Raw genomic sequence first — 13,192 nt, forward strand, 5'->3', positions numbered from 1 at the left:
ATATAAAAGTCAGCAAGATAATAGCTATATCAACCTGCGTGGTCAAAAACACCCATATATCCTCTTCCATCCCAGCCCAATCGCTCAACCCCTAGGATATGACCTGTATCGCCTAGTGATATGGATCACACTGGCCATCACAGTCTGATTTCTGTGGCTGTGTTTATTATCATTTCCATGTTGTGCCTGTAGGTGTCGATAAGAAAAAGTCGGATCAGACAGGGGTGATTATTTGGCCATCTATTTGTGTCCACTTGCCACTTCCTCTCTGCCCAGTAGAACAGGTCCCCAGGCTGTGAGATCCATGTCCTGCTGGTGTCAGCCTTGATTAACCCTTTCACTGACCAAATGTTCCGTCTACTGATGAGGCATGCTTTGGGGGGTCAGCCTAGACAAAAATTTAGACCCAGAAATATAACAATGTTATTTATAATTGTATATCTACACTAGAAAAAATATGATCCAAACGGAGCCCAGAACAATGCTTTATTTCAGAGCTGAGGCAATCTAGACTTACTGTTATTTGGTTTGGGTTTGAATAAAGTGTTAATTTCATTGATGTTTAACCCTTTCCCTGCCATGTGTGTTATGTATTCTGATGATGTGCTATTTTTATGTTTTATTGATATGATCTTTTTATGGCGTAACATAAAATGAAAATGGATTGCTTGAAAGTACCATCCTACAAGACAATGACAATACTGACATTTACATTGATGGCTTGAAGACGCTGGTGAGGAATTAATGCCAGATTAATGGTGAAAGCTATCTAAACTGCAAGGAACATCATTAATAAGTAAACATTTATCACAGCTCAACTTCTAATCTTACTTTGTCACAATACCAGAATAGATTCCATGAATGATTAATTTTTTTCATATCATCTCCATTATGCTTTTTAAATGTAGTCGCATAATGTAGAAGGGCGGTCGGGTAGCCTAGTGGTTGAAGCGTTCGCTCGTCACATCAAAGACCCGGGTTCGATTCCCGACATGGGTACAATGTGTGAAACCCATTTCTGGTGTCCCCTGGCGTGATATTGCTGGAATATTGCTAAAAGCTAAAAACCATAATCGCTCGCACGCATTATGTAAAGGTCATACACACACACACACACACACACACACCACAACACACTTTACAGCCTCCTGGTGTGGAAGGGTTAAAGTGTCAGACTCTCATGGGGATACTTAATCCCTCTGTCTTAGGATGGAGATGTTTTCATGCTAAACAATCATTTGTTTCTTGCTGTGGGATATACGTGCATGTTGATGAATATCAGCTCCCACTCCACCATCAACCTGTGTTATAGCTGGCCCGCCGCACGTACATCTAGATTCACATTTGTTGTCCTACGCTTTTAAACTGCCACTGGTTTCTTGTGAGTGTCATGCAATTTCTGATGTGTTCTTACTTTTTCTTAGTGTTATGTTGTGATATTTAGACATTCTTTGTTAGGATGTCTGCGCAGAAAGCAGAAGGAGGGTGGTTCGATCCCGGCCGCGTCATACCAAAGGCGTTAAAAGATGGTACTTGGTGTGACCCTGCTTGGGGCTGATGGAGTATTATGTGTGATGTTATGCCCTGATGCCAGGAAAACATCTTTATGTTTCAATATTCCCACCACTTCCCCAGGAAACCATTGACACTGTGCTGATTTTTGCTCGAGGCAAGTGCCTAATATTGTCCCACCATGGACGCATTCCAAAGGATTCAATATGAATTAGGGAAATTGTAAAAAATCATTTGTGAGAATTATTTGGGTTTGTGATATTTTACATTATGTCCAGAGAGTAAGGCCTCACCCCAAAAAACGTTTGTCATCAATTCAAGATTGTGAAAATGGCAAGGTGACCTTTCTTCTTTCTTTTTTTGTGTGTGCTCTTTTTACCATTTTTGTGTATATGGTCTGGATTTCAAAGAGTGAATGAAAGATGACACTAAAATAAGGGTGTTTAGTGCAAAAAAGGAAACTGTTGAAAGTACTTTACACAAAGTAAAGGAAAGATAACTCTAATTGAAGACTCAAATCTTCAATGCAGAAAATTAGGAATGACTGAATTCGGAATTGAAAGGGGGTTAGGAGAAAATATTGACCCACAAGGTTTAAAATGATCCGCATGGCGATGAGAAACGTTTCTTTATTTGTCCAAACACAGCTGTTGAGAGCAGATCCTTGATGTGAACCTGGCACCTTGTGATTCTTGAAGCCAGTGTCACCTGCAGTTTAACTGGGCAGCTCTTCATAATGGAAAATTCATTAAACCGTTCTCCTGAGAATCTCTCCGTAACAGGGGTGTTGTTACCCACAGATTAAAGGGAAGTGGGAAGAGTTAATTGGCGCCAACTTGATTGCAGTTGGAAACATGCAAACATTAATGGTGAGATGCAGGGATTGCCTGGTGTGGTTCCACAATGGTTCTATAGTGATTGGACCAATCTGGGATATCATCTCTTCTGTCCAATATCTGGAACTAATTATTTACTTTACGGCCAATCTACTGGGGAGTAATACCCCACTTTGTTGAGAAGCACAGTAGCATGACTTACTCTGTCATGTGATGTCATTCTTCAATTCTATGGGGGCACAGGTGGCCTGGTCGTCTAAGGTGCCACGATTCACTGTGCAGAGAAGAATTCCTTGGGCACACCAGAAAGCTATGATTGTGGGTTCGAATCCTGGTTCGCCCCAATTGTGGTTTTAGGTTTGTCAGCACCATACCTGCTCCTGGGTTTCACCGAAGTGGTAAACGTCTGAGACCTGCATCACTTCGGGCTTTCCTCCCACATTAAGCTGACACGCTGTGATATAACTGGAAAACTGTTAAAACCCAACTCACTCACTCACTCACTCACTCACTCACTCACTCACTCATTAAAAGTCTATACAGCCCTGGCCCTCCAAGCCATCATTCTTATTCGTAACATTGTGCAACAAACCACCAATGGCTTTCACACTCATCGAGCAATCAGAAAAAAATGTCTTAAAAAATTCTGCTTCATATATGATATATAAGGGACAGGAGTGGCCATTGGTACGGGGAGGGTGGGGGCAGGAATTTTGTTGAAAAAATAGAGCTAATTTTTTTCATGCCCCCATTCTCGATAGTTCGGATACATTTTGGTGACCGCCCATCGCTGTGTCAGCAGGGGCTGAATCTCCTGCAATTCATTATGGGCCTTTACACTGTATATCATACAAGATACTTACCACATCTTTGCAAATAAAACTACCAGACTAATATGAAGCCATGATATACGTGCAATTACTTTTTATTAATTTGTTGACTGAAATAAATCACGCAAAACCTATTAATGGCATAGTTCGTGAAATGTCACGATTTTATCACAAATACTAAAATGTCAAACAGAGCTGGAATTAGAAAAAAAAATGATGCCTGCGTTTCAGATGGCAACAGTGACAGAAAAAGTATTGATAATATCAGATCCATTTCAGCATTTGAAGAAATTAAACCAAATCCATTTTCTCAAGAGCACAGATCCCTATCTTCAGTATTACTGTTTATTCGGGAATCCAATTTGCAACATTGTAGCTATGGGAGCTAATGCACCTTGTCAGTGCCAGACTGTGCAGGCTGGGTGTCACAATCTCTATCATTGGAAACCGATCAATGGTGCCTTTGGGGATCAAGTTAAAAAAGTCATGGCTTAGGAAAGAAAAAGTGAAACATGGATTTGTTCCTTATTCTACTCCCTTCTTAAGTTTGAATCGCCTTGATAGATGTGCTCCATAGTTTGTATCAGCCGTCATGGATAAGTTTAATCTTATTGACTGTTTATAGCATATTTCATTTGCATTGGCTTGAGAAGAATTTATGTAATGTAGATGGATAAATATTGAAAACAAGTTTCTGTTAGAGATGTCTAGATCCACTGGTCTTGGGTTGGAATCCAAGATGGTGTTTATGTGAACCGTGTCCCCATTACTTCACTTTGATGTTATTGGGTGCTGGAGAAGCCTGGTGGTGTGTGCGTTTGCTTGTCTTGCGGAAGGCCTGGGTTTGATTCCCGACATGGGTTACGCTGTCTGAAGCCCTGTTTGGATGTTACACAGCTGTGGTGGTGCTTGCACATGTCTAGCAGCTGTGTAAAACCCCAACCACTCACTCAGTTTGATGTTAAACCAAACTCACTCCACATGCTGGGATACCCAGTGGAAGCCATTAATCTGGATCCTACCATTCCACTTTCCTGATTAACAAGTCATGGTGTCCTTTGATTGAGTCGCCAGCAGGCTCTCTCTCTCTCTCTCTCTCTCTCTCTCTCTTGCTCTCTCTCTCTCTCTCTCTCTCTCTCTCTCATATTGTAATAATCCTAATACATCGCTGCATCACTCACTATTCAACCACCTAAACAGTAGTAGAAATCCCATCAACACTTTCCTTGTGAGGCTGGACCACTTGTAACATGCTAGCACCGGTTTCCTGGCTATGTAGCCTTAAGTTTGTATGTGAACATTTCAGAGGTTAATTACCAAGCCCTGACTGTCGGGAAACTTCAGCTTAAGGTTATTGAGTTATAGGTTTTCTCCAAGATTTGTTTGACCAGCCCATGACCAGTCATCTTGACCAAATCAGTCTCATTAGTCAAGTGTATAATGGTCCAATATGTTCAGCGAAAGTGGATTTGGAACCCTCTGGTAGTATTTGTACTCATTTTTAAATTTACCCTAAATGATTCTTTTCAAAATGAAAGGAGAATCAGACCCAAATATGTCTTTTGATGTGTCAGTGTGACTGATATTGAAAGATCGATGCTTCTCAGCAGGATCTCCCTGTCTCTGTTTGTTGGAGCACCCATTGGTCCCAGAACATCAATGTGGGACAATTTCATTCAGTTGCTATGATGTTAGCCTTGTGGTTTAAAGTGTTCGCTCGTCATGCTGAAGGCCCATGTTTGATTCTCCACATGGGTACAATGTGTGAAGTCTGACACACACTCACTTATTCACTCACTCACTCACTCACTATCTCCACGCACTCACTCACTATCTCCACGCACTCACTCACTATCTCCACGCACACTCACTCACTCACTCACTATCTCCATGCACACTCACTCACTCACTATCTCCACTCACTCACTCACTATCTCCACTCACTCACTCACTCACTCACTATCTCCATGCACTCACTCACTATATCCACGCACTCACTATCTCCACTCACTCACTCACTCACTATATCCACGCACACACTATCTCCACTCACTCACTCACTCACTCACTATCTCCATGCACTCACTCACTCACTATCTCCACGCACTCACTATCTCCACGCACTCACTTATTCACTCACTCACTCACTTACTCACTTATTCAATCATTCACCCACTCACTCACTCACTCACTCACTCACTCACTCACAGACTCACAGAGAATCAACTGTAAAGTTATCCTGCTTGCTTTAGTGTTGTTTTTTCCAAGGATTTAGGAGTATGATCCAGGGTTTTTAAAAAAAGGCAAAAAAGATTTGTGTAATATGGTCCTGACTGAACCTATCTTTGTGATGCCTGACCCTTTACATGTGTGAACAGGAAGTAATGTCTTCAGACTGGAAGTGGTTCTTGGGGATTTCTGGGTCACTGAGGAAACGGTGCTGAAGTAGCGTCTTCTGGTGTTCTAGTACTTACGAACACTGTTCTAGTTTTCACCTTGGTCACTTGTTCAGGAAGTATTCCCATCATTCATAAGCTCTGATATTTTTAATGAACCTGAAACCTACTCACTGAAGTGAGTGAGTATGGGTTTATGCCACTGTTGGCAATAGGCCAGCAATATCACGGCGGGGGACACCAGAAATGGGCTTCACACATTGTACCAATGTCGGGAATCGAACCTGGGTCTTCGGGGTGACGAGTGAACGCTTTAACCACTAAGCTACCCAACCACCCCAAATTGCTAAAGAGTCTCTTCTCAAAATTCTGTGTAAACAATCAATTCTTGACCAGACAATCCAATTTGTTTGACATCATGATCATTGAGCTACGCAGTTGGGCTATCACAACATGCATCAATCATGGCAGAGAGCTTTACCACCCGATCCCGTAAGTTGCCTCCTACTACAAGCATGGGTTGCTGGAAACCATTTCTAACCCAGATCTTCACGGGGGAGACAAGCATGGGTTGCTGGAGACCATTTCTAACCCAGATCTTCACGGGGGAGACAAGCATGGGTTGCTGAAGACTATTTCTAACCCAGATCTTCATGGGGTAGACAAGCATGGGTTGCTGGAGACCATTTCTAACCCAGATCTTCACGGGGGAGACAAGCATGGGTTGCTGAAGACCATTTCTAACCCAGATCTTCACGGGGGAGACAAGCATGGGTTGCTGGAGACCATTTCTAACCTGTGTCTGCAGACAAGGATTAGATGTTGGACTTGGCTTTGGTTTTTTAGAGCAGCCACTAAAACAAACTTGCAGACATGAAATCACGCTTTTACAGTGAATGGAACATTGGTTGAAATGGTTTAAGCAGAGGGTGACCGATCAATTTGAACCAGCACATCTCGTTATTCCCCTGGTAGTGTTCAGGAAATGATGCATGTACAGGCATCAAATGGGGCAAGATTTTATTATTTGTTCTGAGTATTTTTGTATCCTGGTTTCCAAGAGTGTTAAACCCTTTAATTGGGGCTTCATTTATCATTGGATTCAAGCTTCTTATTTTCTGATGAATTTTCTTTGTTCCTCCGAAGGTTGTTAGTCTTCAAAAGAACTGGAATTGCCATGGGCTTTGTTGCGAAACTCTTACAAACGTCTTAAACACTTGACAGATGGTGGCACATCGTATCGATTCAGGCTGTTTTCTTTTTTTTTTTGTGGCAGGATTGTCGATCAAACACTTGATGTCACTTGACATTCTTAAATCAAGGGACATGTTTAGAAAGGTAAATTTAGATGGAATAGATCCAGTTTTGAAGGCGCAAGTGGAAATGTGTTTTGATATAAAAGATGGGGTGAAAAAAGTAACAGGTCCGGGTGAGGCTTTGTTTTCTTGGCTGTGTCTCAAACAGTGCTTCCTGGATTTGGGTTGAATGTTGTGTGGTTCAGTACATTCTAAACACAGGCTGCTAGAGGCCTTGGAGGATACGTCAGACTTCCAAGTTCACCCTAGACCACTAGCCCAAGCCGACTCACTTGTGCTGAGGACGGCAAACGTCCAATGACGGTAGTCCTCATTGACTAGTAGCATTAGGGCTCTAATTCTGAACCAGTTCTCAATGCTTCAATTTTGCTACAAATTGGAACTGAATAAAACTGTGAACATATGAAAGGTTTGTGTCTTTCAGGAAGAACTAGCTACAAACTCTTGAGGACTGGTGAAATATGGTTTCTGTTAGTTCTCTGGACAAGTCTTAAAAAGTACAACTTGTTTAGGCTCTGTATGGGACATCCTCAGTATGGGACATCCTCAGTATGGTCCCAAGAACTAATTCATTTGTAAGCTTGCTGGAGTATATTTCATGTTCTTTACTTAAATAGATCCATATATTATCCATCAGTTTATGTATCCAAGGCATGACTCATTTTTTATATTATATATTTATTTATTACTTATTTACGAGGCATTACTGCAACATTCTGGACTGATATTGATCAGATCAGGATGGAACCATGTTCTCCATATTTTTTTTTAAAATTTCACGATTGTCAGTTTTAAAGCTTGTACTGATGAAAAGCTTTAGAAATGTCCAAAATTTTACGATTTCATGATATACTAGCTATCTTTAGTATAAAATAGTTACTTGCAACTTTGATTTGACAGGTCAATGATTTTGCATCTTATGCAAGCCCCATGGGATAGTCTACTGGTTAAAGGTTTGCTTGCCAGGCTAAAGGTCTAAGTTCGATTCCCTTATTGGTGTCGAACATGAGATTCTGAGTAAAACTCGACTCACTGTTTGTTGTGCATACTATTTATGGACATATGATTGTTCTCATTACTATATGGTTGAAATATTGTCGATGTGGCATTAGATATTAACTCACTCACTCACTCAGTCGCTCTTGTTGCAGGTTCTCCCAAACTGGCTCAGCCTCCAGTGCCAGCCAAGCCTCGGCTGTTTAAGCCACTTGCATCCCCAACGTCGCCCATGTTGCCTCGTCCACCAAGGAAATACCCCTCTTCTGAACAGAACTACAGCAGCGACTCTGCCTTGGGATCACCGGACATGAGCAGTGTCAGCGTTGCCGTGGCAACGGATCTTGATAACATTGCTGACTATGATCACGATGACACTTTGGTGGAATTAAATGGTGAATATACATGTTGCTCAATATAACAGGACAGCAGGACCGGATCAAGGGTCTATTTACCTTTGAAACATTAACCATTGATATGTTCATCAGTTAATTATTTTTATGCCCAGGCTTACGTTGGCATGTTGACAGAGGAAATCTTTCAGTGAATCTTGGATTAAGTGAAACCATATCAAGGCACCACACAAAAATGCTTCTGTTAAAAGAACTGTTTCTTCATGATGAGGATTACAATTTTTTTTACCCAAAAATGCTGGTCTGTAGGTCAGGAGAAATATTATTTTTGATTTCTTCTAATGACTCGTCATTATTTGCTGTGTTTTAAAGATAAATTTTTAACAGGTTTTAATTCTAAATATTCATTTATAACAGTAAATGATTTGTTGTTTTTTAACATTTTATCTACTTCTGGTCAGTGGAATAAAACAAACACTGCTTTTAATTTTAAAAAAAGGTATTACATTTCAGTTTTTGGGAGTCGGCAGATTTGTAAATTTATACAAGTTTAAAGTGGAACCCAAATTTAAAAAGTAAGGAAGTCCTTTTGAAAAAGTTTTGTCTGTTTGTTTCCAAATTCACTGTGTAAGTGGCAGCTGCTTTTTTAACTTCACTTTTTCTGATTGATTGAAATGGCTGTCTATTACATGACATTTTGCAAACTACAGGCAATGGCAACCCTAATTCTAATATTTGCAAACAGAAAAACAACTCTGATTAGAGCTTTTGCCGACCTTGCTAGAGGTCGCCAACAAATTATGAATGACTTGGAGCCCCGAGCAAACAATGGTGTTTTGTAATATCTGACATTTCAAAGAAAGCCTTTGGCTGAACTTGAAGATAAGGTACTATATAACCATGGTTACTTGAATTAGGTGAAATTTGTCTGACCCAAAAGTCATAGGAACCTGAACAATTGTTTTAGTTTTAGTATTAATACGTACCGTAGTAATTTGGATATGGTCAGTAATTAATTTTTTTACAAAAATCAAATTTGTTTAATTAACACTTAAGGCTTTTTTTTTGTAGTAACCACTTTGATACTGGACAATGAACATGTCTGAAGAAAATATAAATCCAGTTCAAAGCAAAAAGTTAGATTAGCTTTAAGACAAACATTATGATTTCCATGGCCCAGAAAGCAATATTCTGTTATTGCCCTTTACCTTGTGTTTTGTTCTATTGATCGATAATAAGAAAGGAGATGAGTCCTTTGAGTCTCGTTTGCCATATTCACTGATAAAAAAAATGCCTCTTCAGCAATTTGGTGGTGTGATGAATTACTTCTTGGGCAATTTGAAGTGATAGGCCGAAACTTGGGCACTGGTGTAGAGAAACTGGTTGGTCAGAACAGGAGTAGTCAGTGTCCTCAGATAGGGTTCATACACACCATATATCAAGACAGTTCTTTGCTGATGGGCTTCAGGTGGCATTTATGATAGTTCAAGGTTTAATGTATTTGGTTGACGGTGTGGGACAATTTATTGTGTAAGTTTGACGCCCACATTCTGTCTTGAATGATGGACGTGATGCTGGCTTTTTGAGCTTTGTGTTTTGTTTTGTTGTGTTTTGAATTTGCAATTCTCTAATTGTGGTTTATGTTTTAGTATCTCTGTATGTGTATATGTATGATTTTCTTTGTAGTGAGTGAGTTGGGTGTAATGCTGCTTTGAATAGTGTTCCTGTTATATCGTGGTGTGTCAGCTTAATGTTGGGTAGCCTAGTGGTTAAAGCGTTCGCTCGTCACGCCGAAGACCCGGGTTCGATTCCCGACATGGGTACAATGTGTGAAGCCCATTTCTGGTGTCCCCCGCCGTGATATTCCTGGAATATTGCTAAAAGCGGCGTAAAACCTCACTCACTCACTCACTCACTCACTCACTCACTCAGCTTAATGTTGGAGAAAGCCTGCAAAGATGCAGATCTCAGACCTTTACGACTTAAGTGAAATCTAGGCATGTGTATAGCACTGACAAACCTAGAAAAATAATCAGGGTAACAAGGATTCGAACCCACAATCAAAGGTTTTTGTACAAACAAAGGGGGAAGATTATTGTATACTACTCAATATTTGCTAAGCACCACACCTTTGCAAATGTTGAGCTGTATATATCAGTACTGATGGAAACATTGTTTAGTGGTTGAAATTAGTGAGGTGACATATTTTGGACGAAATGCAAAATTTTACTGTCAAACAAATTCTGTGCCAGGCTGGATAACAAACACTGGTTGACATTGCAAGTAATACAAGTGAAAAAAATGTGAGATCTTCTACCCTGTATATAGGGCAACCTCCTTCAACCCCCCGAATCCTAGGTACCAAAAACTTGACCTATAGACAAACGATATATGTTAGCTCGAGGCGTGAATTTTTTCCTGGAAATAATTGCAAAAAATAATTTGAAAAATTTAGGATGACTAACTACCAGATGAAACCTTGGATTCTTCTTTAATTATGGATGCTCCAAAAACCCGCGTTCTCTTAGTCAATTAAGAAAATAGCATGTGTTAGGAACATGATGAAGTAAATCAATTGTTTGAAATGAAAATCCTAACCACCACCTCCCAGAAGGAAAATGGCAGGTCCCGTAGGGATAGGACTGCTGAGCTGATGCTTGTCTGGTGGGGTGATAATTAGAGAATAACCAACGAGCTACGAGATCTTACAGATTATCTGCCCCGAGTGAATAAAGAGTGGTAATCCTGAACCATTGGTGGTGGTGGTGTGGGGAGCCTAGTGGTTAAAGCGTTCGCTCATTACGCTGAAGACCCAGGTTCGATTCCCGACATGGGTACAATGTGTGAAGCCCATTTCTGGTGTCCCCCGCTGTGATATTGCTGGAATATTGCTAAAAGCATATTCACTCACTCACCCCATTGGTGACGGACTAACAGCATTCATTCACCAGGGACAAATGATCCGTAATTCCAGGTTTCGAGAAGGTTGTTCTATATATTACTCATTGCCATTTTAAGAATGAAAATGAAGGGGAAAAAGTAGGAAATGTCAACTCTGCAGAAAAACTTCACAGTCTGTTGTGACCGAATGTAATCAATTTGTGACGTCATGAACGGTAGATGACATATATTCTTCTCCACAGTGAAACAATGTGACATTTTATGCCTTTCGCCATTGAGAATCGCTGAAATGTATGTGCAAATATCGGAAAGATATTGCACACAATCAGTCTACCCTTATCGGTAATAGTGTAATGTCTGTGGAGACTACCAGTTGATATTAAATGCCATATGAAGCTATGATATCTAAGTCATCAATTGTATTGAACTGCTAATTGTCTGGACGATCCGTGTGTGTTTCAAAGTGAAACCTTTGCTAGGCTAGTATACAACTTGTCCACTTCATTATGTCTGCCCCCCGTAAGAGAGAGGGGAGGCATTTTGTTTTTGGCATTGGCGTAAGAAATTCTCTTCCTATCCCAAACCATAACTCGAAAACCGTGCAAAGTTTTTCAGGGAAACTTGCCATATATATTGCTCATCAGCTTTATTGGTGCCTTTTGCTATTTCAAAAATTTTCAAAATTTATTTTTTTATGTTTCCATAGAAACAATTTTGACTTAGGGTAAGGTTCATTTCTGGGACATAACCTCAACATTTAATCGTTCAACATTTTTCCATGAAGCTGCACGTATGCATTAGTCATCAGCTTCACTGGTGCCTTTTGCTATGTTTCTAAAATTTTATTTTGTCATGTTTCCATGGAAACAATTTGGTCATAATCTCAAACAACTCAAAGCTTCGTTTCCGAGCTATAACTCTAAAACTAAAGAATATGTTTGCATTTAACTATACATGTGCAATTACCTCATCTATTGCCTTACCATATTTTTTTATTTTTTCAGTTTTTTAATTATCTTTCCAGGCTATAATTTGCTATTATGGTTTTTCAGATTTGCAAACACATTTACAGTTACAACTTGAACTAATGTATTAAAAAATGGAGTGGGAGACATATGCTTTTGCGTAAAAACACATTCTAGTATATTATGCATATCTTTATCTCTAGGGATTTACCTTGGTCTTAAATAAAATTTGGGTATAGATTTTCTCTTGTCTTAAAAAGGATGACACAGTTGTTTAAGGCTGTGCGGAGTTACCTCCCTTGGTCATGCCAGGACCATATGACCTTGGATTTGAATCCCAGACTTGCACTGATTTTTACCTTGGTTTTTAAGCACCTTACAAGTGTTTGTACATTTAACCAAAGTAGTAAAAACTTAAGACCTGAATCATGTCAAGCTTTCGTTCACTTTGATACAAGTGTTGGATACAGTTGAACGTGCTCACCCACCCACTCACTCACTCACAAGACAAGTAGCAGGGTATGAGTCAGTCCTATTCAGTGTGCGAATGAGGCCTACCCGTTGGCCCGAGACAGGTAGATCTTGTGTCAGGCCAGTTGTTTCAAATTTGTATGGGTCCTTGTGGCCCATATTAAATTTATGTGTCAATTTATTAGTCACAATAAGGTGCAATTCTTTAAATAAGGTTGGTTGGGTGGTTTGTTGTTTAACGCCGCACTCAGCAATATTGCAGCTATATGACGGCGGTCTGTAAATAATCGAGTCTGGACCAGACAATCCAGTGATTGATATCATGAGCATCGATCCACGCAATTGGGATCGATGACATGTATCAACCAAGTCAGCGAGCCTGGCCACCCGATCCCGTTAGTCGCCTTTTACGACAAGCATAATCACCTTTTACGGCAAGCATGGGTTGCTGAAGACCTATTCTACCCCAGAATCTCTATATTAGGGCCTTGAAGGGTTTGGTATGGCCTTGCAGCTTCTAAAGTCTGTGGGTCCTTATCATTGCTTATGGCCACCTGCCAAGTTTTTTTTATTTCAAACACTGGCCCCTTTGACTTGCATCCACCCACCAATTGTA

The 13,192-nt window shown here is 40.2% G+C and overlaps 1 protein-coding gene across 5 annotated transcripts in view; it reads left to right on the plus strand.

Annotated features, from left to right (window-relative positions):
• The window catches only part of LOC139463886 (protein TANC1-like), a 170,087-nt gene that overhangs the window by 124,671 nt on the left and 32,224 nt on the right, over window positions 1–13,192 (plus strand). For all 5 annotated transcript variants that reach the window (XM_071245298.1, XM_071245297.1, XM_071245299.1 and 2 more), the window contains exon 5: window positions 8,042–8,281. In XM_071245298.1, coding sequence (XP_071101399.1) covers window positions 8,042–8,281 — 240 coding nt within the window. The remainder of the gene's footprint in view (window positions 1–8,041; window positions 8,282–13,192) is intronic.

This window comes from Haliotis cracherodii, unplaced genomic scaffold, assembly GCF_022045235.1.
Source record: "Haliotis cracherodii isolate W230 unplaced genomic scaffold, xgHalCrac1.p SCAF_16, whole genome shotgun sequence".
Lineage (NCBI taxonomy): Eukaryota > Metazoa > Mollusca > Gastropoda > Lepetellida > Haliotidae > Haliotis > Haliotis cracherodii.